This window comes from Durio zibethinus, chromosome 2, assembly GCF_047325235.1.
Source record: "Durio zibethinus cultivar Kanyao isolate XHJ-2024 chromosome 2, ASM4732523v1, whole genome shotgun sequence".
Classification (NCBI taxonomy): Eukaryota; Viridiplantae; Streptophyta; class Magnoliopsida; order Malvales; family Malvaceae; genus Durio; species Durio zibethinus.
Genome location: NC_143163.1, coordinates 31,999,195 through 32,024,221, shown reverse-complemented (window position 1 = coordinate 32,024,221; position 25,027 = coordinate 31,999,195). Strand labels below are relative to the sequence as shown.

At 31.1% G+C, this 25,027-nt stretch overlaps 3 protein-coding genes and 1 non-coding gene across 4 annotated transcripts; 2 read left to right on the top strand and 2 right to left on the bottom strand.

The window, feature by feature from the left end:
• Positions 1–1,338: 1,338 nt before the first annotated feature.
• LOC111317864 (NADPH-dependent alkenal/one oxidoreductase, chloroplastic-like) lies at positions 1,339–4,017 on the bottom strand. The gene is made up of 4 exons (XM_022920348.2): positions 3,533–4,017; positions 2,518–2,841; positions 2,056–2,215; positions 1,339–1,734 (listed from the first exon to the last, which is right to left on the bottom strand). The coding sequence occupies exons 1-4, from the start codon at positions 3,944–3,946 to the stop codon at positions 1,469–1,471; spliced, it is 1,164 nt and encodes a 387-aa protein (XP_022776083.2). The 5' UTR covers positions 3,947–4,017; the 3' UTR covers positions 1,339–1,468.
• On the bottom strand, positions 3,200–3,273 carry TRNAT-AGU (transfer RNA threonine (anticodon AGU)). Its single transcript has one exon. It is a non-coding gene; the product is annotated as a tRNA-Thr (tRNA).
• A 581-nt stretch (positions 4,018–4,598) lies between the features above and the next one.
• LOC111317865 (uncharacterized protein At4g28440-like) lies at positions 4,599–7,905 on the top strand. Its single transcript, XM_022920349.2, has 3 exons — positions 4,599–4,707; positions 5,294–5,521; positions 7,272–7,905. The coding sequence occupies exons 2-3, from the start codon at positions 5,302–5,304 to the stop codon at positions 7,460–7,462; spliced, it is 411 nt and encodes a 136-aa protein (XP_022776084.1). The 5' UTR covers positions 4,599–4,707; positions 5,294–5,301; the 3' UTR covers positions 7,463–7,905.
• A 14,527-nt stretch (positions 7,906–22,432) lies between these two features.
• On the top strand, positions 22,433–24,991 carry LOC111317419 (polygalacturonase 1 beta-like protein 3). Its single transcript, XM_022919849.2, has 2 exons — positions 22,433–22,827; positions 22,985–24,991. Exons 1-2 carry the CDS (start codon positions 22,771–22,773, stop codon positions 24,809–24,811), a joined length of 1,884 nt encoding a protein of 627 aa, XP_022775584.2. The 5' UTR covers positions 22,433–22,770; the 3' UTR covers positions 24,812–24,991.
• The last annotated feature ends 36 nt before the right edge of the window (positions 24,992–25,027 follow it).

Below are 25,027 nucleotides of genomic sequence, written 5' to 3'. Positions count from 1 at the left end.
ATAAACTTCGCTACAAATTTTATAATTTAACACAAGATTGCTGACATTAGTCCCACGTAATCTTGTCTCCTCAGAAATGTTAAGTCCATTTTGTCCTTACTATTTAAATTTTTATTATTATTATTTGGTTTGTTATTCAAAGAACTTAAAAGATAGGGAGTGGGTCATTTGGATGGATAAACATCTTAGGTTGGAGCTGCAGTCGCTATTGTACCAAAATGTTCACTGCTGAGGCTTACAAATACATTATAAGGGGCATTCTTTGTACGGGCTCAAATAAAAACTCTATCCTAGCATTGAACATGATTCATTACATAGTTTGGACTTTTGGTGATCCTAATTACAATATATTATTGGGGTTAGATGCAACAAATAATTTTCAGTTTCTAGTTATTAAGCAGAAAATAACCAGAGCAGATAAAAGAAAAAAATGCTGGAAACATATCAAATAATCATCTTTCAGTTATTCCTTGATATTCTATCCATATGAGCAAAGCAAGCTGGTAGCTATGGGTGAATGCGGAACGATCACAGGCCAGAGCTATGGCGTGCGCACACACACAAAACAACAAAATATTCGCAACCTTTAATTAAATTTGTTTTCACACATTGTTGGACCACAAAGTAGGTCAATAAGACATAATTCAGTACGCCAACATGCGGCCAATGGGAATTGAAGTGATTCTGAATGTGACATAAGGCATAGCCATTTTCCTCCTGTGGACTTTTCTATGTTGGATTCAGGGTTGAGCCCTTGGCATTTTGCAATCATGTAGAAGCAGCTAGCTAATCATCGTTACTTGTCTGCTTTGATAAGGTAAGGGATAGGAGAGACTCCCAGCTCTCAAGTAATTTGAGGAGTTGATTTATGAAGATTGTCACTTCTCAGCCCAAGTCCACATCTGAGCTTACAGGCTTGAGTCAGTGGGATAGGCCGATTCGGGCAATTTAGGTAAATATGGCAGTCCACGAACCTTAAGAGTTAAGCTACCAATGAGAGATAATGTTATACTTCTAACTTTGAACATCACACTTGAAAATGGAAATTTCTAGTTCAAATTATTCAGTATCCTCTTGAAGACATTTATACAGTCATTTATTCATTTCTCTTAGCTTAAAATACCAGCCACCAGGACAAGAATAGCTAGGTGCATCAAGGCATTGATCTATCGGAACCAAAGGCCTTCCATTGCATAAAATCCAGCTTGATACTGTGATATTGTACTTTGATAATGAAGGCTAACTTCACCTATCCATTCCACCGTATGAGAGTATATTTCCATGATTTCATTTGTTAATCTTAACTAGAAATCTACCAATTACACTAAGCAAAACGTATGAAAGTATCAAGCAAAATGTCATAACATCTTATTGATTGAAATACACTGGCATTTGCTGTTCATAAGTATAGAGGGGTTAGCAGCATGCAATACAAAATGGTTGTTTCCCTCTCTTTGTTTCATTTGACTTACGGAATTGGGTGTATAACTACCTTTCCTACAGCACGATTCGTTTCAATGTAAGAGAAAGCCTCAGCAACCTGAGCAAAAGGGAATGGCCCCTTGGGATCAACAACTGGCTTCACTTTCCCACTCTCTAAATATGGATTTAGTTTCTTGAGAACCTCTCCATTGGAAGTAACCACAAATCTAAAGCCAGGAGGTGTGACAGCACCAGTTAGGGCCACCACACTGCCACCTTCTTTGATTGCCTTCACTGCTCTGTCACATTGCCCTGTAATTAAAAAGGAAAACAATTACATATGCAAACCAATCCCGGAAAACCTCACTTCCCTACAGTTGAAAATGAGAACGTAACTTGAATCTGATTTAGAGATGCATGCACATAGTTTAGAGACAGTTCTAATGGCTATAGCACTAAAAAAATGAATGAAACAATGTTTTTGGCAAACAGAATGCGTTGAATATGAGTAATCTTGTATGATTGACTCACTGAAGTAAAAGGAATATCCGCATTATATTTTGTAAGGATCCTTTATGATTGAAAATAATGAAAATACTATTCACGAAAAAGGATATTAGAGTAAAATATTACCAATGGCATCATAAACAACATCAAATTTTTCTGGTAAATCTTCAAAATTCTCCTTTGTGTAATCAATAGCCAAGTCAGCACCTAAGTTCTTCAACAACTCAAGTTTTCCTGCGCTTGAAGTGGATGCAACTCTTGAAGCACCAAATACTTGTTTTGCTAGCTGCAGAAATATGAAAGTAAGTGTACAAGCACTAGAATGCGCAAAGCCTATTGCTTGACAAACTAATAACTTCAGAACAACTTCCAAACTTTTGAGGCAATCGTCACATTTTTTTACAGAAGATTTTGACGTATCTATTTTTGAACTTAAGAAGAAGAAACCGGCACTCTTCATTAGGCATTTAACATTCATAAGATAAAAAATTAAGTTTTCTCACACCAGAATTTTCTTACAAATCTGAATTGATTTTGTTTTTCCAGCAATGGCAGGCCAAAATGATCAATGAGGATGGGATATCATACCTGAATCACTAAGCTTCCAACACCACCGGCACCATTCAAAACAAGAATGGATTTACCTGCTGAAAACCCAGTCCTCTCAAGACCCTCATAGGCTGTCTCAATAGCAAGAGGAAGCCCAGCAGCCAGGAAAAAATCCAGATTCTTTGGCTTTAATGCCAGCAGCTTCTCTTCAACTGCAGTGTACTCAGCAAGGGAACCAAACTGTTTAGGCCCTTCTAATGCTTTCTCATTTATGTTTCCATACACTTCATCTCCTTCCTTCAGCACCTTTACTTGACTTCCAACCTTTACAACCACACCAGCAACATCATAGCCTGGAACAGTCTACAGGCAGACCAAGTTAAAGAACATTTCATAATTTACAGATAAAAAATACAGATAAAAGATATCCTTAGTTAATAGATAGACTATGCAAGCAAACCAACATGGGAAGAAAAACTAAGGGTTACTTAAATTCATTATTTTCATACTTTTCTCCTTTAAATTCAATAAGTCGTACTTCTAAAACAATTTGGCTATTCAATTCAGTTCATGAATAACAAAATAAAATAACTTTTCAATTTTATGTCCTTTTAATAAAGGTTCAGAGTTCAGATTTTCAGAAAGACATTCTTTTAAATTGCATCTATCATTGGGGACAGCTGCAGAAAACTAAAATATTCAATACAAAAGAATTCGAAGTTGCTTTCATTGAGAGTCGAACTCAAGACCTCCCGCTTACTAAACGGGTGCTCTAACCAACTGAGCTATGAAAGCAATTTAATTAATGACAGTGTTACGTTTCCACCATCATACTCTATTTAACTAATGATAATTAAGAAATATATTTCCCACTAAAGTTTGGGCCTTTACCAATACTCTAAGGTCGTTTCCAATGGAAAACCTATTATCACTAAACTTCAATCCTATTACCCACATTTCGTCATCAACCATGCTAACCCCAAAACAAAATTTTGCATTAAAACTAGGAGAAGAAAGAAATACTAAAAGAAAAGAAAAAAAAAAGGAGAATTACCGGAAGAGGAGAATCGGTAGCCTTAAACTTGCCCTGCCTTCTCTTGGCATCAACGGGGTTAAGAGCAGCAGCAACCACTTTTATCAAAACCTGATCTTCCTTCACTTGAGGAACCGCCACTGTCTCATCAAACTTCAAAACATCAACATCTCCATATTCCCCGTATACCCAAGCCTTCATTTCGTTAGGAACAGTCGTTGCTTTGGTTACTTCAGTAGAAGCAGGGGCAGCAGCCTGAGAATTCGCACTGACCTTTAGTGGAACATAAGAGAACGAGGGTAGCGTGCGCCTCAGAATAGAGCCGGTGTTTAGTTTCCTTCTGTTATCCAGAAAAGTTAACGAAACGTTGAACAGAAATGGTGAAGAAGTAACAGTCCTGAGTTGGAATGTCGTTGATGGAAGTGCGGCTTTCATTTTTCGAATTTGCTAAAATCTGTTAGTCTCAACTCAAAGCCAATGTTTATCTCCACCTTTTTTTAATCTCTCCTTGTTTGTGGCTTATATCCGTCGATTTATTAATATTTTATTTTTGTGGTTTTGTATGGAGAAAAAACGAAAAAATGAAAAAATATATATATAGAAAAGGAATATGATTACATGTATGGTAACGATTTGCACAAGAGTTTGACTAGAGCCGGTGCTGAGTTTCCTTATGTTTTTTGGAAAAAGTGAAGCAAAGGTTGAAAGAATGCGGTGGTGAAGTCAAAGACTTGAGTTGCAAAAATCACAAAGCCTCGAATGCAAGGGGATATCTCTTTTTCCTATCTCATAAAATTAATTATTTTATTATTAAAATATTAGAAATTTTCTTTATATTTATATTTTATATTTTACAAATATTGTAAAATTAAATAAAAATTAATTATTTAATAACAAAAATATATTCACAAACAGAGCTGGATTAATCCGGGGCTTTAAAACTCATCTAGAGTTGGACCTGATCCGTGGACAAGTTTAGGTCGTACTTGGGAAGGAATATAGAGGAAAAAAGAAAGAGTCAAACGACACCGTTGTGTGTGAAAAGTATTAAATGTATTTATACAAATCTGACTTCCTTCCAATAGCCGACTGTGGCTGCACTAGCTGCTAAGCGTTGTTTCTCAAACAGGTGTCTGTCATTCTTTAACTCACTCTCTCTAATCCCCGATTGGAATTCGATCTTCAGATCTCCAAAGGTAGCTTCGAAACCCTAATTCTTTTAACTCTTCCTCATTATTCTTTAAATTTATTTTCTTTCCAATTTGAAGTTTTTTATTTTCGTTTGATTTTCATTTGAAAATTTTACTACCGTTCGTTACCATTCTGTTAGATGATCAGAAACGAGAATCAGAGGACTCTGATTCGTTAGATTTTATTCTAGTTTTTCTCGATCTGTCTGTTTTGCTATCAAAATGTAATTTTTCGGGAAAAAGTTAGGGATTTTATTGTTCTATATAAAGTTATTGGTTATGATTAGAGTTTCAAGTTGCATAGATCTAAGTATTGCCTTGGATGCTAAATTTAACTTTTTTTTTAACTAACTGTTTGGATCATGAATTTTGTTAAAAATCAATTGGAGTTTCAAATCATATTTTTAACCCAAATTTGTTTGTTTAGATTTGAAAACATTCTAAATGTGAAATGCAGTAAATCATCTGCTGTAATTCCCCACTTATCACATGGTTAAGATGCTTATTTTATATGGTGCTTTTTTTTTTTGTCAAAGCTGGTTTTTCTTGTAGTTTCGTTGATGATCCATATCTCCATGTTTTCTTTTTGAAGGTATTGAAATGGCGGAATCAAAGCCATTGAGAAAACCTGTTTTCACCAAGGTGGACCAACTTCGCCCCGGCACTAGTGGTCACACTCTTACTGTCAAGGTTGTCAGTACAAAGATGGTATTGCAGAAGGGTCGTGCTGATGGTCCTCAAGTTCGTCAAATGCGAATTGCTGAATGCTTGGTAGGAGATGAGACAGGAATGATTATCTTTACCGCTAGAAATGAACAAGGTATATTCTTCTCCTGATGCACGTTTAATTTGGGCAATAGTTTTACTTTTGTTATTGCTAGAGGCTTCACTTGTCATGCATCTTACTCTGTTGCATTTAGTTAGTTTTATGTTTGATTGTGTTATCTCTCATGCAATTGTGCTGTCACTCACTGCTTTTGTATTTAGTTCTCCTTTTCTTTTATACAAGTAATACAACATTGGTTTCATATAGTTACACTACTATTCATGGAAGCAAATTGTATTTGATGTGATTATATTTTTTGTTGCCTCATGGAAGAAAAGAAGTGATGATTGGGTTTTGGCAAAATTCCTTTAACACAGTTTTTCTGACAAGGAGGTCTATTTAAGGTTGCTGATAGTGTTTTGGAATGAAATAAATGCTAGTTGTTTTTTGCAATGACAGACTATTAGTTTGGTCAATTGACTGTTCAGTATCATGGCTGATATATATTGACACATTTTAATGATATGAGTCTTCCGAGTCTATGAACTTCGACCACAGAAGGCTTTCTGTACGTAATGATTATTCAATTACATTAAGTTTGACCTTGGCCTTCTTCCGCTAGTCATGACTTGGAATAAATAAATGCTAGTTGTGCCTTTCAGTCATAAGTATGTGCTAGAGTGAAATATCCAGTATTTTCGTTCGGCTAGGCTTTCAGCTATTTATTTCTTTGTAGCCATGTCTGAGATTTTAGTGTTAAAATTCCATTTACCTCTAATCAGTGCAAATGTTAAATGGCATCAATTATGATGCCGTACTCTATTATGGTGTATTTTTGAGCTCAGAGAGATTACATTTGAGGTGTTCAAGTGCATTCTGCTGCATATACTTATGATTGATTTTTTTTTTTTGGCCGGTGTGATTGAATTCAATCATTTTTTTTTTCCTGTCCTTCTTACTGATGCAAAAACCCCTTTTCTGAATTAATTTGAAGCAGGGAAGGAAAATTTTTTCTGGATAATTGAATTTTATTCCAACATCCAAAAAAAGATGAATAATTTGCTTCAAAGTTTTACAAGCTGAGAAGTCACCAAGAAACAGCAACTAAGAGACTAACTTGGCTGGATTATACCCCAGCTTCTAAATATGTCATTAGGGAATATAATAGAAGAAGAACTAACAATAGCTTGAATATCTACTACAATCTGTTGGAATAGAGCTCCTGGAGACTTGGGTTTTCCAGAGTGTCTTCAAGGGTTGTTTTCCTTCCGAACATAATGCGTGTATGCAGTCCATGCGAGGCTAATAAGATAGACTAAGGTGATTTCCCTCTGAAATTGTTGATTGCTAAACTAAGCTTATCTGATCAGCTACTAGGTGCTCTTGCAATATTAGAGGTCTGTGAAATGCTCTGCCATATACAGCCCTTGGATAACCGCAAGAAAGAACAAATAATCCCTGCACTCCTCATTACAAATAATACAAGTAGTGAAGTTCACTGATATACCCCAAGCCTTAAGTCTTGAAAGTATGCTCAACTGGTATAGAATTGCTAACCAGGCTATCAAAGAAAACTTTGCACATGCATAGGGAATCAAATTAACCAATTTGGGCTGTGAAATTTCATATGTATGAGATTTTACCTGGTAGTGATTATGAATATGTTTCCTCAATCGTTTCAAGATTTCCTTGATTTGATATTATTCATTATATGGTGTTGTCAGACAGTGAAGGTGACAAAACATGCTTTATTTGTTCAAAGATTACAGTGTTAATTAGAGCTAACACCATCTTTATTTTTTAGTGGACTTGATGAAAGAAGGTACTACCATAACTCTTCGCAATGCGAAAATTGACATGTTTAAAGGATCAATGAGGCTTGCAGTGGACAAATGGGGTCGTGTTGAGCTTGCTGAGCCTGCTAGTTTCACTGTGAAGGAAGATAACAATCTCTCACTGATCGAGTATGAGCTGGTTAATGTTGTTGAAGAGTGACCTTTCTGGACCCTCTCTGGATGGTGTTTGCTTTGCTTCAATATTGTAAACCAAGAATAAAATCAACTCCAGTAAACGTGTTACTCTGATCTACACGACATCTCATCTTCAAAAGTCTCATGGAAGTTCATTTTTAGGAAGAAGAAATCTGGAAGCTAGTGTAATACTCGAAGTTGCTTCTTGCCCTTGCAGCGAATCCAGCAGAACCTCTTGGTTGGACATCCATACAGATGGCGATGGCTGTAAATTTTAGAGTTAAAAATAACTAGCTTTTGGAACTTGCTTTCATTTGTTTACTTTTGTTTGTTGTTTTTTTTGTTTTTGGTATTTAGATTATACTTAAAGTAAGTCTAATATTATGTATGCCTTCATACTTCATACGGCTCGCGTTATTTCTTTCCAAGTAATATCTAAATGATATGACATAAGACTTTTTTTTTCAATGGGGAAGGGGATTCGAACCTTTTTTTTTAGTAGGGGAATAGGTGCAGCTATGATTGAGCGAAATACTCAAGTGCAACGCATTTCATTTTCTAACTTGATAGCATTCTATGCTACATAGCATTCTCTGAGTTCATGTTAGGACTGTATGCCTGACTTTGTTTTGTGCTTGCTTTATGGTTACAAGATGTAATTCTATCTATTTATATTGTTCTTTCCTCATCATTGGAACTTAAGTTCTTGGTTAATTTCTTTTTATAGAGGTGCGAATTCCAGGAATTAATTTCTTATTTCAAGTAGAGGTCCATTCAATAACAAATCGTCATGTTAACTGAAAGGTGTAAATTTCTTTTATGAAGAAAAAAGAAAGAAAAATGTAAGCACTTATTTATCTCAAGGGATAAATACAAAAATGGCATTTGTACTATAAATTTTTTATTACTTTGGTATTTAAAATATAAAATTCATAATTAAATATCAAAATTTTCATTTCATTATATATTTTGATATTTTAGACTAACGTGGATAACTAACTTGTTAGTGTAATATCAATACCCAATAAAAATATTATACGTGTAAAAAAGTTCAATTATCATCATATTATTATTGTCACCTAAATATTTCATCTCAGCATTGGAAGAAATTAAAAAAAAAAAATTAAATTGAAAATTTTTTAAAAATCCAAAAAATTCAAAACAATTTTTTTAAAAATTTTAAATGATCTAAAACTAAAAAAACTTTAAAATCCCCAAAAATCTAAAAAGTTCAAAAAAATTTTTAAATTCCAAAATTTTGAAAAAAAGGAAAATTTTAAAAATCCAAAAATAAAAAATAAAAAAGAAATAAAAAAATTCATAAAAACTGAGAAATTAAAAATTAGTAACAAATTCAAAAAAATTCCCAAAAATTCAAGAAAATGAAAAATTTTTAAATATTACAAAAATAGGAAATTTTAAAACAATTTTAAAATTTTTTAAAATCCAAAAAGTTTAAAAAAAGCTGAAAAATTAAATTCAATATGAAATATTAAAAATTTTAAAAATTGAACACTGTATAAGTTTTAAAATTTTACCAAAAAATTCAAAAAATAAAAAAAATGAATTTTGTTTTAAAACAGTAAAATATGAAAAAAAAAAGAAAAATATGAATATATAAAAATGAAAAATAAAGTTTGGCCATGTACGACTTTTTCAGGTTTTTTTTTCGAGTTTTTTAATTTTATTTTTTTTAAAGTTTTCAGATTTTTTTCCTTTTTTCTGCAATTTTTTTGGATTTTTTAAAAAAAATTTACTAATCTTTTTCCAATTTTTTTGAAACTCTTAAGATTTTTTTTAAAATTTTTTAGATTTTTCTTGGATTTTGTAAGAATATGATTTTTTTTAATGTTTTCAGATTTTTTTAAAATTTATTAGTTGATTTTAAAAAATTTTCAGATTTATTTTCATTATTGGGAATTTTTCTAATTTTTCAGAGTTTTGAAAATTTTTAAGATTTGTTTTTTAATTTTACATTAAATTTTTAAAATTTTTACTTTTTAAGAATTTTTCATAGTTGTTTAGATTTTGAAATTTTTTGAAAATCTTAATATTTTTTATTTTTTGGAATTTGTTTTTGAATTTTTTTGGATTTTCATATTTTTTCATATTTTAAAATTTTTTGGAATTTTTAAAAATTTTACAAAATTTTTAAGCTTTTTGGGATTTTTTTTAATTCTTTAGGTATTTGAAAATTTTAGGATTTTGTACTTTTGCAGATTTTTTTTTATTTTTCAAAAAAATTTTGAATTTTTTTATTTTTCTGAAAATTTTTGGATTTATTAAAAAATTTTCAGATTTTTTAATTTTTAATTTTTCTTATTTTGTTTAGATTTTTTGAAATTTTCTTCTAATACTAATGTAATATTAATAATATGGTGATAATTGAATATTTTTAACATGCGTCATGATTTAATTGGATATTTATATCACGCTAATAACTTAACTAATGATGTTAGTACAAGAATCAAAATATATGATAAAATAAAATTTTAAATATTTAATTATAAATTTTATTTTTTAAAATACCAAACTGATAAAAATTATTTATTAGATAATTTATGTTTATATTTAACCCGAATCTCAATAATATGACATAATGATAAAACGTTTCTTTTAAGATCTTGAGTTTCTAGCCTAATCACAGAAGAATTAGGAGATTTGTTGTAGGACACATAGGCACAGGCCCAAAATACATGGGACAAAACTGAAAGATGCTCCTTTACCTTGTTGAAGACTGCTAGTTTTTGATGAACTAGCAGTGCCTGTCAACGCTACTCCCTCATCAGTTTAAGTATAGCTGAAAGTAGACAAGAACTATTCGCTTGCGATTCTAATTGACAAATTAAAGCCTGCGATTTCCTTAATAAAATGACTTATTCGCTTGACAACTTAAAACTTTTACGTTTTTTCTTTTCTTAAATCTAATACAAGACAAGGCTGAGTCCGTACAACTTAGTAGATTAACAAAGGTCATCTCAACAGGGAAATATATATATATATATATATATATATATATTGCGCGTACGCAAAGACCATGGCTCACCAAAAACAAAGTGCCACATAATATATGATGCAATTCGTTTGTGAAAGAAAAAATATGAGTGTAGGGACCTAAGGTTGTTACCACCAGCTTTGTGCATAATTGTTGGACTTGGACTCCGCCTCCCATCCACTATCATTTTATCATGGCCTTCAATAAAACCATAGTGAGAGGACCACTCACATGGCTGATAATGAACAATTCTAAATATAAAGAAAAATGAAAAAGCATCAACCATGATCATAAAAAAGAACAAAAAAGGAGGATGTATTATTGTTCATGTCCTAATTAGCATAAATTTATAAAAGACATGAAGACTTTGTTATTTGATACATGGTGTTATACAACTGATTGACGTCATGCAAATATATGCTAAATTGACAACTAACCATATGATTTTTGATAATCTGCCTGACGGAAATCAAGAAAGGGATGGGGCAGCTGTTGAGCTGAAGATTTCAATTTATTCTCTAACGAAATTAATTCCATCCACAATTTTTGGTTTTCCAGGGAGTTGTGATCTTTTGCTGTCTTCTTTTATTCGTTTCTGAAAGTTATTTGTTTCCCTTCTTAAAATTATCAATGAGTAAGTGTTTTTTTTTTTTGTTAATTGACTAAAATTAAGCACGATTTCAACTTGCAGCAATGACTGGTTGAAATGTTAATTAATTAATTGGTGCAGAAATTAGATTGCATGTGTGTATTTAGAATGTTCTAATGCCGCGCCTGTTGATGCAGATAATCGTTTTTGAGTTGTTTTCATTCTAATAATTGTACTTGCTTGCTGCCTTGTATATTTGAGTGCAATTTTAGCTTTGTATTCCTTTTGTAAAATGCATATGCAGCGGTATGAGGATATATTCTCAATTGTTCATGATCATGCCTTGTTTTTGATGGCCTTCAAGCAATCACATCTTAAAGATTTCTTAGGATATTCTGAGTTTCTTTGGCCATAATTAATCTAGAAGATAGTCGAACCTTTCCCATCAGACTCTAATCTAAATGCAAAGAAAGATTGACACCAATGGTTCTTATCCAAAAGTTACAATTGTACAAATAGCAAAGCGAAAGGGGACTTTACTATTTGATAAGTTTGTTGGTAGGTCCAAAGTCCAATAACCATCAAATTATCTCGATTCTAACATACTTTAATGGCCATGTACATGGTTACCAAGAACAAATTGAAGCTTATTTTATCATTTAATTCTCACCAACTCTTTGCCCGTTTAGGAACAGATATTCCCATTTTGAGGGGTCACAGCTGTACGTCATGGAAATTAAGGAGAAAGAAGGTAAGTAGTTGGATAGAATGAAAGTGCTGTTTGTGGATCATCATATATATTCTGGTACTACTTCGTGAAAATGAAAAGCATGAAGCATGCATGGCGTTTCTTCAACATATTTACAGAGCCAGGTTCATGAAAAGCTTGGACATATAATAAAACTCAGAACTTTAACTAAACATCTCGATATCAGAATTAAATGCTCAAAGAGTAGAAAGTTGACAGGGTCAAGAAGTAATAAATTCATTTATAGAATGTTTTAGTAGCTGCAGTTTATGTATGGAGTGGATAATATCTTTAAAATATTAAACTTGATAGAATTTGATTTAGAGGCAACTTTGATCTTCTAGGCAGTACTGGAGCCCTCTTATTCCTATAGCTAGAAAACGCAAGAAACATGGTTTTCACTCTTCAGCGCTCTTTTATATATATTTGCTCTGATCAGTTGGGAATCTGAAACTGATCAAATTGGATAATCTTGTTTGCTTGCCCTAGCTAGCTACCCCTGAAAGCAGCAGCAAACATGTGCGGAAAATGCGTGCTCCTCTCTCTCACAGCTGTATCTTCCTAATAATAATGCTTGTGCATGTAAAGATTCATAATTAATTTGTGATGTATTATCTATTTCAACTTGAAAATATCATGATTTTATTTTATAAAAGGTGTCACAGGTATAAATTTAAATCTTAAATACTATAGCAAATTCTCAAAATATAAATTGGGATGTTACAAACTATATTTGTCAAAGCTTAATATTTCTATGATGCTCAACACAGAATACGTAGAAGTAAAATCATGTTAGAATGTTAGATGTAGATGTAATTCTCATCGTAAAATAATTAACTCTCACTCACTGAGATTCTTTAAGATAGTTCCATGGTGTACCAATTAGTTCCTTTCAGTTGATGATTGCTTTAATACTATTATAAAGATTTGTATCCCAACCTCCAAGTATTGTCTGTTTTGGCATAAAGATATCACGATTTTTTCTCAAAAAAATACTTGCAAATATAAATTCAAATTTTTACATAAATACAATAATAGATATTCAAAATATCTGGGTGTAAGATTGAGTGTTACACTACATCATCAACTCACGACAATGCATAATCAATAGAAATAATACCTAAACGAAATACCAAAAAGCAAAAAATGTGGGATCGGGGCAATTTTTTGGTAGAATTTATCTTTTACAAATTCAGCCTTTTAAGTCTTTAAATATGACCAGCTTTCTTTGCAAACAATGGCAGTGCATGTGAGAATACAGGAGGCAATTAAGAAGCTAATGGGAACTTAGAGTTGTATTAATTTCCCTAATAACTCAAAGAACTTCATTTTTTAAAAAAAATTATTTTAATTTTTTACGTACTTTTGCTATCTTTCTTTCTCAGAAATGCTCAGAGTCTCTGTGTTTTTAGAAAAAGGGAATATCAGCTTTAACACTAAATCCACAAACATCACATTGAAATGTTTGTTATCAATCACAACAAAGATATTCTATTTACTTGTTTAATCTACAGCTAAGAGTCAGAAGATGGTCTCTGCAATATATGTCTTTCCTTTTAACAGGAATCATCACTGCAAAAATGTAGTCAACCTCAACGAATTATCTCTATTAACAATTTTGTAACTGCCCATTGTTTTCAAACCCTTGGACCAGCTTAGAGTTTTGGATTACAATTTTTAAAGCAGTTTAAGCACTTAAATATTATCTTTGTGCAAATGAACTTCCTTCTATTAAAATAGTAAATAATTAAAAGAGAAAAAAATTACATACAGATCATATATCTGATGAAAGGAGGTGTATTTTGTCTTTCTCTGTAGTCTCTGTCCAACTTATATTATGACACTCTGTTCAGCACAGAAATGAGGTTGGTGGTGCTTAGATTGAAGAAAGTAGGGGAAGTGTAATTAATGACTAGAGTCGCAGTTGTGAGATCAAAACTAATGATGAGAAAAAATGTGTTCCATAAAAAACAACGATGGGGGGGAGATGAATTGCGATGAGTTGAAGCATGCGAGTTCTGCTCTGGACTTCAGGTAGGTCATTGAAGATCTATAGAAATGGTTGAGAGTCAAACAAGTAGCGTCTTTTTACACAAAGGATGCACGCAGACAATTTGGAGAACTATATATTACAAAAACAGAACATGAATGTCCACCGGGTCTGAAAAACTGCACTCGGATTTTTTTTTAATTTTTTTGGTTATATGTTGGTCTGCCTTCAAACTTAGAAACAGTGTGCTTAATTACTCATGTCATGTTCCGTACACATGGTTTACAGACATAAAAAGTGGTCCAATGGCTTTAAAAAGTGAGTTTCGAAAAAAAAAAAAAAAAAAACCCAGCAAGCCAAATTTCACCAATGGAAAACCATGCTATGATATGATTATATTACAATATTGAAAGTAGGAATCAGCTTCCACCTTTTCCATTTGTTCCTTTCCTTTAAACATTTGGAGTTGGTGGGCAGTGAAAGAAAATAACTGGAGCCATCTGTTTGGACTTTGGAGTCCTCTTACTCAACCCTTTTTCTTGGTAAAGGAAAATCGGAATTTGAATGAATGAAAGGACACTCATATATACATATATAAATATATTTCTCATTTGTGTATTTCTCTATTCCAATTTCGGTATACAATCAATTTTGAGATCCTCCTAAATGAATCAAGTAAAAGAATTAAAGGAAGTGGTAGTTCCTTCTTACATAAAAACAGAAGGGTCGCTATCACTAACAAGGGCACGTGACTAGATGTTTGAGATCGTGAACCAAAAAACCAAGTAGGATTTGGGAAGTGGGACTTTCTTTTCTTTTTTCTTCATGGATTGGGACTAATGGTGGGGAGGGAAAGCTGAGGCTACAAATTAAGAAAAGTGAGAGAAAATTTCTACGCGGTTTTTGGGGGATGGAAAGAATAAAACAAGATAGTGTGATAAAGAAAACGCGGGGAGCAGTGAATGCAGCTCCAAAAGGGCACTCAAACAATGTTGCAATTTCTTTGGACTCATTTGGGAATTTAGAAGCTTTTAGTATTATTTAAAAAAAAAAAAAAAAAAACTTTGCAATTCTCATATGCCACACAAAAACATCGAACACACACAATTTGACACATATTATTTATCTGTTTTCTTTCCTTTTTTTTTTCAAATATTTAAAAATTATTTGGTAGCATATATTATATGGTAGTATTTTGTTTGGACTTGGATAAGAGATAAAAGATAAGTTCACATGACAATAGTTTGCTATTAGCTTGTTCTTTTTGTTATTGATGAAAACAAGAGGAATAGAAAGTTGGATTAGAAAGAGTAATAGGCAGAAATCAATGAATTGAAAAGACTTTTCTAGTCAATATTTTTTTTTCAGACAAGATTGTCATTTAGAGATAAAAAAAAATTATAAATATTTAAATTTGAATCTTAAATTTGTTACATGTCACATTTAAATATAATTTGAATTAAATGCTGACTCTTCTTTCAAATTTTGCTGCACATACAAAAGTTTATTAAGTACTTATGAAAACCATTTCCCATATATATTCCATAAATATTTGTATTTTTTCAAAATGTGGATTTAGAATCTTTAAATTGAAAATTTTCAATTTATATTAAGATATTTATTCCATGAGTAGATTTATTATTCGTTGCAAGAAAGTCTCCCTTTAAATAAACGAGAGACTAACCCTCAAGTATATGATAGGGCTTAAGGTATAGATTTAAATATTTATATACAAACCGTGATGCTATATAATCAAAGTATATGCATGCTAAACCTTTTTTTAATTGAATTGATTTTCAATTATAGCACTTTAATTTTGTGTCTAGATTTAATTATTTAGTTATATATATATATTATTTTATTAGCTGATTATTTAACAATATATTATATATAAATGTAATAATTAATTATTATTATTATTTTTTTGTATTTGTAATTTTATTAAAAAGAAAACTAATGGGTTTGACAAATGGATTTGGGCATGGATCACGTACGAGTTTAGCATTTGTTAAGAATTTCATGATTTTATGTGATGATGATATTAAACTATTGAGAGTGATAAATCATTATTTTAAAGAGTGATTTAATTCTTATTTAAAAGAATAGAAAATTTTTATCTCAAAATTTAGTCAATAAACTTTTATTACCTGTTTAATATATGAATTAAAAACTTATTTTTTATTAAAATTATGATAATTATTTTATATTATAATTCTTTTACTTTTCAAGATAATATTTATTATACTCAATTCAAAAATAAATTACCCATTTTCTTTTTAACTTTTTTAATGTTATACAAAATATAATATACACATTTGGTTTTATTTTCTAATTAAACTATTTTCTATGTATTTTATATTATAGAAGTTAATTTACTGATAGATATATTTGTTAATTTAATAATATAGATATGTCTTGTTATGAAATAAATAAAATATTATTAATATTTTACAAATCGCTGTTATACAACACTAAAATTATTAATTTTTGTAGTATTACATAATTTTGGTACTTTCAAATAAAAAAAACATTTGATTTTATAGTAATATCAAACATGAAATTTTTAATTTTTAAAAATTAATGATTATTAAGATCATTTTAATAATATATATCACCCTTTACTCAAAAAAATAATAATATCACACTAATTAAATTATTATGATAATTATGAAAATGATATCAACCTACATCTTAATTAATTTATTCATATTTAGGCCATACATACACATATATATATATATATTCATTTTCATGGGCAAAATTATCGTTTAAAATTTTGTGTACGTTTTTGTTTAAGCCTGACGCACACAGCAATAAACTGTTTATAGTATTAATTGCATTTGGATGTTAATTCGGAAAGGTTTTGAATTGAAATAGTGAGAATGTACAACGTCTGATTAATTTTTAAAAAGAAAAAAAGAGATCGGTGTAGGATTTGAAAATGAAAGGACACAAAACCAAAAATAATGAATATTTTTGGGGTACACGCATGCATTTAAATTGTGTTTTTGGTCATGAAAACCAACAGGAAACATTTAATTCCCATAATAACTTTTATCGTTTTAAGTTCCCACACGTGTTGCAGTAGGACATACTGATGAACCCGCAAAAGCATGCAAGCAGAAATTAGGTTACTTAGTAATCAATACCATATGTATAAATAATAATACAAATATAAATAATAAATTATTATTTATAGATTATGGATAAAATTTTTAAATTTGACAAATGAAATTAAAAATTATCATATGTCCTCTTTTTTTCCATTCATTTATTAATTTTTCTTTAAATTTACTGTATGTATGTCAACCTCTAACTTTATGGGCGAAACTTTAAAAACTCCTTAGACGGTTTAATTATTATATAGATTTTAAGTATATAATACTACAAACTTTAACGGTAATGATTTAACAATATTTACATTAAATCAATCCAAAAAGATATACCAAGCGAATTTCAAAAATCATTTATCAATAAAAAACCATGTAATTGTTCTAATTAAAGAGTCAGAGATGGTCATACTAAGGGATACTGTCCATTTTTTTTGTTTCTTTTTGAACTAAACAATAACTAAGATTAGTTAAATCAAAGCTCTTTTATTTTTTTAAGAAAAAATGCATAAAGTAAATGAAGATTTTGTCTGACTGTCATGATCAATGACATGTAAAAAATAATAATAATAATAATAAAGTAAACATTCAAGCAAATTAATTAGCCTACCTTCCTTAATAAACCCTATGTCGTCCATGGAATTACAGGGAGCCCTTTTCACGAGCTTTGTCACTTCCTTTTCCTTCTTTCTTTCTCTTTCTGCCCCCAAATTTGAAGATAGCGTTAATGATTATTCAAGTAATGCATGTTGGGAAGAGGAGTCACGAAAAAGGAATCTAAATTAAGACAAAACTAATACGAATTGATGCTAACATAAAAACAAAAGAAAAACACTAAAAAGATACTCATAAAAAGATTAGCATATAAAACGCGTCATTTATTCACCCGAGTAGCAGCCGCCACGGCCACTCCACGCGGCTTCCAGAGTTGGTGCTTACGCTTCGCAATCTCATGCTTTTGTTTTAAATATGGAGTCAGAGCTCACTTATGCTTTGCTGCAGCCACGGCAATCCCACCAACTAATTTTTTTTTAGCTTTTTCTCTCTAATTATTTCCTTAATTTCTAGTATTTAATTCTTTGTTAGGTTTAGAGTTTTATATTTCTTATACTAAATTGGACTAGAAAATCAAATAATAAATATAAAAAATTTAACGCAATTCGACACTAAATTTTATTACATTCATGAATGAAAAAAAAATCACTAGGTATAAATAATTACAATTACATCATATCATGACTACTCAACTTCAAACAAATCAATCAATTTCAGCAAACAAATAAATCAACCAAAATAAATTTACACTTAACAAGAATTTTCGTTCTCCTTTGATCACATGTGGTGTACATACCCAGTCCGGTAAAATCTTAAAATCATTTTTACAGCTTTTTTTCATATTTAATTCTATTAAGATTTTCTTTATTTATAAGCTCAATAACTTGTTTATTATGAATTTTTCTCTTAGAATTCTTGCTTTTCAAATATTCTTATCTATCAAGTAGAAGAAGGATAACCAAACTTTTGTGCCAAGTAGATTATTCTACTTAAAACCAACCAAAGGCATAAGGGTTTGAATCAATAGTTGCAAGACTTGAAATTCATAAACACCATTTTTTGTGTCCAACTGCCTCATAAAGGTAAAACCCTGAAATTAGAAAAGAAAGAGAAGTAAAACGATTAAAAATAAAAGTCGAGAGTGATTAAGCATTTATACTTTGATCTTTAAATCAGAGATTGATCAAAAAAAATTATGAGAAGGAGAATATGGGAAAATATAATAAACTAAAATGGATCAAATGATATTTTAATAATGTTATTTATACTTGTATTATGAGAGATTTCAGACAACCTAGGTTGCCTCAGCTTAGCCCTAAGATCAAAGATGATCTGGTAGGCTAAGCTGAGCTGGATGTTGATAATCCAATTAGAAGATAACAAATCAGTACCTAAAGGCTTTAGTGAGTAAACTGATGAGGTGATCGAGCTGACGTGACATTATAAAATCAAGTCAATTTGATACATCAATCCAATCAAAAAACTAAAAATATTTGTGATTGTTTGTTGATTGTCTTTATTGAAGGAAAATGACTATTTTGCTCTTTGAACCCAGAGATATGCCTAACAACTATCTTTATTTTGGTCACGTGAAGATCTTTGACTAAAAAATAAAAAGAAAAAAAATTAAAAAACAAAAAGTTAAAATGATAGGATTTGGAAATTGAAATGAAACTTTTATATGCAAGAATTTGGAAATTGAAATGAGACTTTTATATGCATTAGGAATACAAAGAACATAATTCAATTTAAAAGAATTTGAACAATAATGGATAGTGATAAATCCATAGTAAGTAATTGCTAAACTTGCTTCATCAGCTACTTACAAGTCTTTAGGACCACCATTTAAAGAATGAAAAGATAAATTTTGGAATGTAGAAGTGACACGGTGAGATATTTTACTATCAATCAACCAACATTATCTTTTTTTACTGCAATAATATAATTTATCATAAGCAGGGATGATTTTGGTTTAATTTAGAATGTTATTGGCTGAGTGATAATAAACTTTTTAATTACTAATAATATGGATTTGCTTTATAAGAAGACTCTTATGCCGTTCAATAGAATTTTACTATTTCACATTGTTATTTACTTTTTGGGAGTAATACCCTGTTTTGGGTATTATAAGATACTTTAAAGTAAGTTATAATACTGGTACGTACTAATTTATTTAAAGAACTTATCAGAGAAAAAATTTTATACATATAGTAATTTTTTATATTTTTATAAAATTTTAGTAATTTTATTTAATAATCATACGTTAGCATTTTTTTTTTTAGGCTGAATTGCTCCAAGAAAAAAATTTTAATCAATATACTTTTTATTTTTTTACCCATCTTTTTTATTTTAGATGTTTCAAAATTATATACTTTATGAAACACCTAATGTTCTTACTTTTTATATTTCAATTTTTTATGAATTTTTAACTTTTGATATAAAAAATTATGAAACATAAACCATATAAAAAATAAAAATTTGATATTAAAAAATAACAAAGTCAAAGTTCTTCTTTCAAACTTGTAGACACCTATATGTGTTCGGAATCAATTGAAGTCGATTTTTTATTATTACTATTACTATTATTATTTTTGTTATTAATATCATTATTATTATTATTATTGTTAGTATTACTAGTATTATATTATATTATATTATATTATTACTTTATTTCCTTTCCTTTTTTCTTCATAGTATATGATTGAATCAGGAATTAAATCTATAGAAATCAGGGTTTCAACTTTGCATGAAAGTAGGACTCAGATCAGTCAAACTTGCCATGCTTATGACTAATTTACGTTTAACAAAATTCAATCCCAAGTTTAAAGCCTGGATTGGTTCTATTCAAATAGAATCCAATCTCAAGATTTAAGCTTAAATTAATTCTGTTTAATCTTTAAAATTTCTATTGAGGATAGCTATAAATTGAACAAAGGAGCAGGGGAACAACACGATAGTTTTTTGGGAGAAAAGGGCTTTATATTTAAAATTATGGAAGAATTCCTCTCAGTATTGGGTTTCTAAAATTTTAGTTTTTGGGGTTTCTGGATTCGAAGTTTCGGTGCTTGGGAAGGGTTTGAGTTTCTGGTTTTTGTTTTGAAGTGTTGAGATTAAGGTTCTAGATTTCTGGGATCAAGGTTAGATTTTTGAAAATTTCAAAAAAATTTTGGAAAAATCTAGGTTTTGAGGTTTAATGTTTAAATTTTTTAATGAGTTTTCTGACGAGATTTGAATTTTTTGACAAGATTCCAATTAGTTTTTAGAAAATAGGTAAATTTTTCCCAATTTTTTATGGGTGTTCTTGGATCATTTTAGAGAGAAGACAGAGGATTTTTTAAGCTAGAGAGAGAGAAGATCAAGGCTAAAGTAAAAACGAAAGGCTTGGCTCTTATAAGGCTCTAAAACAACACCATTTCTACGTACCTAGGATTTGCGTGAACTCGAATAAAATCCGTGCACCACCCATGGTTCGACGAGACCCGATTACAGGTTTTATTTTATTTTATTTTTATTTTTTGATTTTATTTTGATTTTTTCATTTTATATTTTATGTTTTTATTTCATTTTTATTATTTACTTTATTTGGCTGATTTTTTTAACTGAGCAATTTATTATTTATTAAAAAATTTTATAAAAATTCTTTTTTTATTTTTGAAAAATAATAATAAAATAAAATAAAATTTTCAAGTAAATTCATGAATCCTACAAAACTATTAAAAAATTTTTATGGATTTGAATTTTATGGAATTCACTAAACTATTGAGAAATTTCATAAATAAACTTAAAAAAATAAAAAATAATATTTATTCTATCAAACTATTGGAGGATTGCATTTTAAGTTAAATCTTACCAAATTATTGAGGATTTCATAAATTTTCTCAAAGAAAATAAAATTTTATAAATATCTTTCAAATAAAATCTCACCAAATTATTGGAGATCTGCCGTAAAGTAAATCTTACCAAACAATTAGAGGACTTTACTAATTTTTCTAAATAAAATTTATTAATAAATCTGACGACCGAATCTCTTCAAAATGGGACACTAATTTTCATGAATACTCCTGAAGTGATTGAATTATCTTAAATTAATTCCGAACTATTAGAATAATTTGAGGATTAATTTTTAATATTAAATATTTGGTAAAATATAAACATATTTAAAACTTGAATAATTTGAAATCAACCTAATAACATCCTTTGGATAGATGTTATGGGTGTGTTATAACATTTCTCACACGTAATCGTACTTTCAAACAAAAAATTTAGTTTCATGAATTAGAATATGTTATTTAAATATACTTAAGTCAATCTTGAAACTCCTTTTTAAATAGGACAGATTCGATCAGATGACTAATCACACATAAATAAAAAAAAAATTAATAACAACTCTTTTAATTTATATATGATGATAAATTTATAGATCTATAAGTTATAATAATCCTTCTTAAAAAATCAAACATAGATAATAAATGAGACCGAAATGTTACTTTATTCATTTGAAGAAATATTAAAAAGATATTCTTTTCATCCCAAATTGACATTCATTCTTTGACTTTCATGAATATTAAGAAAAGCTTCGATTTTTTATGTATTTAATATTAAATTTTTATTCTTTTATAAAATTGATGTTTCATAGTTTTTATTGTCAAAAAATAAAAAAAATCATACTAAATAATTTCAAAATGTAAAAAGTATAATTTTGAGACACCTAAAAGAATTCAAATAAATGAAATAAAAGGAAAGAAATACAAACTACTATACATATTTGATTAGCATTTAAAATTTAACTTACTTTTACTATAGCATTTTAGATGTGATCACATATTTTTGTGGTACTAAGTGTGTAATCTTTGAATGACTAGATGTCATCACATATTTCTGTGATAGTAAGTATGTAATCTTTGAATGATTAGATGTCATCTCATATTTTTGTGTTAGCAAGTATGTAAGATTTTATTTTTTTGAAACAGCAAGTATTTAACCTTTGAATGAACACAAACTTTAATCTAAGCTTACCTTAATTTTCCTTAAATATTTGAAGATAGTTGAGGCCTTAAGTCTAACCTTGGTTTTTTATAGGGAGTTATTTTAATTGAAAAATAAGTAGCAGTGAAGAGTATTAGACTAGTAGTTTAATTTAGAATAAACCAGATTATGAGCAAATCCTCCATTGTCAAACCTCATCACTTTCTTCGCTAACCAGTAACCACCACCCTCCCTCCCTTTCTTCTTCCTTCTATAAATTCCTCTCTTCCAACATAACCAAACAAACTACCAACATTCTTTCTCATTCTCTCTCTCTCTCAAATTAAAAAAGAAAAAAAAAAGGAAAAAGAAACCCAGAAAATGCTTAATCTCTGGACTTTTCTCTTCCTCTCAATTCTCCAATTCTCATCTCTCAGTGTAAGCAAATCCTTTTTTTTTTGTTTTTTTTTAATTTTGGTTACTATCTTTACTTATTTCCATCTGCTAATTGAAACTTTGTTAAGACATTGGCCAAAGAAAAAACACTTATTTTATGTCATGTTTTTTTTAAAAAAATTATTTTCGGACAATGCAGGTTATCTTCGGCGGCGTCGGTGATTCCTTATTGTCGGAAAACCCATTTACACCGAAAGCCTCGTTGATTCGTTACTGGAACAAAGAGATCCGCAGCCAAATCCCCAAAAGCCATTTTTTACTCTCCAAAGTTTCCCCATTAACTGCCGTCGATATGGCCAGTTTTTCCAAACTCGCCAGCCAAAACGACCTCGCTTCCCGTCTACCTTCCTTCTGTTCCTCCGCTAAACTCTTTTGCTTCCCTGATTTATCGCCGAGTCTCGAGAAACACCCCAAAGACGTAAACTTCGCTGTCTACTTCAACAGGAACTTCACCAATTACGGCACGGATCGACTCGCGGGAGTCGACTCTTTCAAGAACTACTCAGAAGGCGAAAACGTTATCGTCGACTCGTTCCGCCGGTACAGCCGGGATTCGGCGGGTCACAAGGACCAATTCTCCAATTACGCCAGTGAATCCAATGTCGTCGACCAGAACTTCAACACCTACGGAGCCTCCGCTACAGGCGGTTCTGGAAACTTCAAGAACTACAACCGTCAAGTCAACAACCCCAATCTTCGATTCACTTCATATTCCGATGACTCCAACGGTCGTGGGCAGAAATTCACGCTCTACACAGAGAACGCCAACGCTGGAAACGGGCAGTCATTTTCGAGTTACGGTAAAAGCGGTAACGGCGCTCCTACCGACTTTAGTAGTTACGGGAAAGGAGCGAATGTGGTGGGGTCGGCTTTTTCTGGTTACGGAGAATCAGCGAATGGGGCTAATGACACTTTCACTTCGTATGGATTCGATTCCAATAATCCACAAAATAATTTCAAGAGTTACGGAGACGGAGGTAATGCTGCGGTTGACAGTTTCTCAAGTTACCGAGACCAATCCAATGTGGGTGACGATTCTTTCCAATCTTATGCCAAAAATTCTAATGGAGCGAAAGTTGATTTTGACAACTACGGCCAATCTATTAACGAAGGAACTGATAAATTCACTGGATATGGCCAAAGGGCCGTAGGTCAGTCCGTAGGATTCAAGATCTATGGGAGAAACACCACTTTTAAGGATTATACAAAAAAGGGTGTCACTTTCGCTAGATACAACAATGAGAGTTCCGCTGAAACTGCTCAAGTTAAGGCCAGCGGCAGTATTGTGAATAAATGGGTGGAGCCGGGCAAATTCTTCCGGGAAAAGATGTTGAAGCGAGGACAACTGATGCCAATGCCGGACATTAGGGATAAAATGCCTGAAAGGTCGTTTCTGCCCCGGTCTATCATTTCCAAACTACCGTTTTCGTCCTCCAAGATTGGTGAACTGAAACGGATATTCCACGCGGGGGATAACTCCACACTGGAAACCATAATGCTGGACGCTTTAAAAGAGTGCGAGCGAGCACCGAGTCCGGGCGAGACAAAGCGGTGTGTGGGCTCGGCCGAGGACATGATCGATTTCGCCACCTCTGTTCTGGGGCGTAACGTGGAGGTTCGTACGACGGAAAACGTTAATGGGTCAAAGAAAGTTATAAAGATAGGAACAGTCAGAGGAATCAACGGTGGGAAAGTGACGAAATCAGTTTCGTGTCACCAGAGTTTGTACCCGTATTTACTTTACTATTGCCACTCGGTTCCCAAGGTCCGGGTCTACGAAGCGGATATTCTGGATCCGAATTCAAGGGAGAAGATTAATCACAGTGTTGCCATCTGTCATTTGGACACATCTAGTTGGAGTTCGGGTCATGGAGCTTTCTTGGCTTTGGGCTCGGGTCCAGGTCGGATCGAGGTTTGTCATTGGATTTTTGAGAATGATACGACTTGGACGATCGCTGATTCCTGATTGCAAAGTTTGGGGTTTTAATTTAAGCTTTTGGGTGGGCAAATTATTAAATTTGGATAAGAGTCACTGGTTAAGATAACTTTGCCAGTGGTGAGAAATTAAGAACTGTCCATTTTGTTTTTATTTTTCTCTTTTAATTCAAGAAGTGGAATACACAAATATGAATATTTTTTCTTCTCATTTTTGTTAATTGTGATGCTTAATTACATATGCTTA

Bases quoted from the DNA above. Each gene is read 5' to 3' on its own strand.
- LOC111317864 (XM_022920348.2), bottom strand. From the start codon at position 3,946: ATGAAAGCCGCACTTCCATCAACGACATTCCAACTCAGGACTGTTACT. The intron at 2,842-3,532 runs GTAATTCTCCTT...GTCTGCCTGTAG, and splicing joins CTACCGATTCTCCTCTTCCG to ACTGTTCCAGGCTATGATGT. The intron at 1,735-2,055 runs GTAATATTTTAC...TTTTAATTACAG, and splicing joins TGTTGTTTATGATGCCATTG to GGCAATGTGACAGAGCAGTG.
- LOC111317865 (XM_022920349.2), top strand. From the start codon at position 5,302: ATGGCGGAATCAAAGCCATTGAGAAAACCTGTTTTCACCAAGGTGGAC. The intron at 5,522-7,271 runs GTATATTCTTCT...TTTATTTTTTAG, and splicing joins TACCGCTAGAAATGAACAAG to TGGACTTGATGAAAGAAGGT.
- LOC111317419 (XM_022919849.2), top strand. From the start codon at position 22,771: ATGCTTAATCTCTGGACTTTTCTCTTCCTCTCAATTCTCCAATTCTCA. The intron at 22,828-22,984 runs GTAAGCAAATCC...CGGACAATGCAG, and splicing joins TCCAATTCTCATCTCTCAGT to GTTATCTTCGGCGGCGTCGG.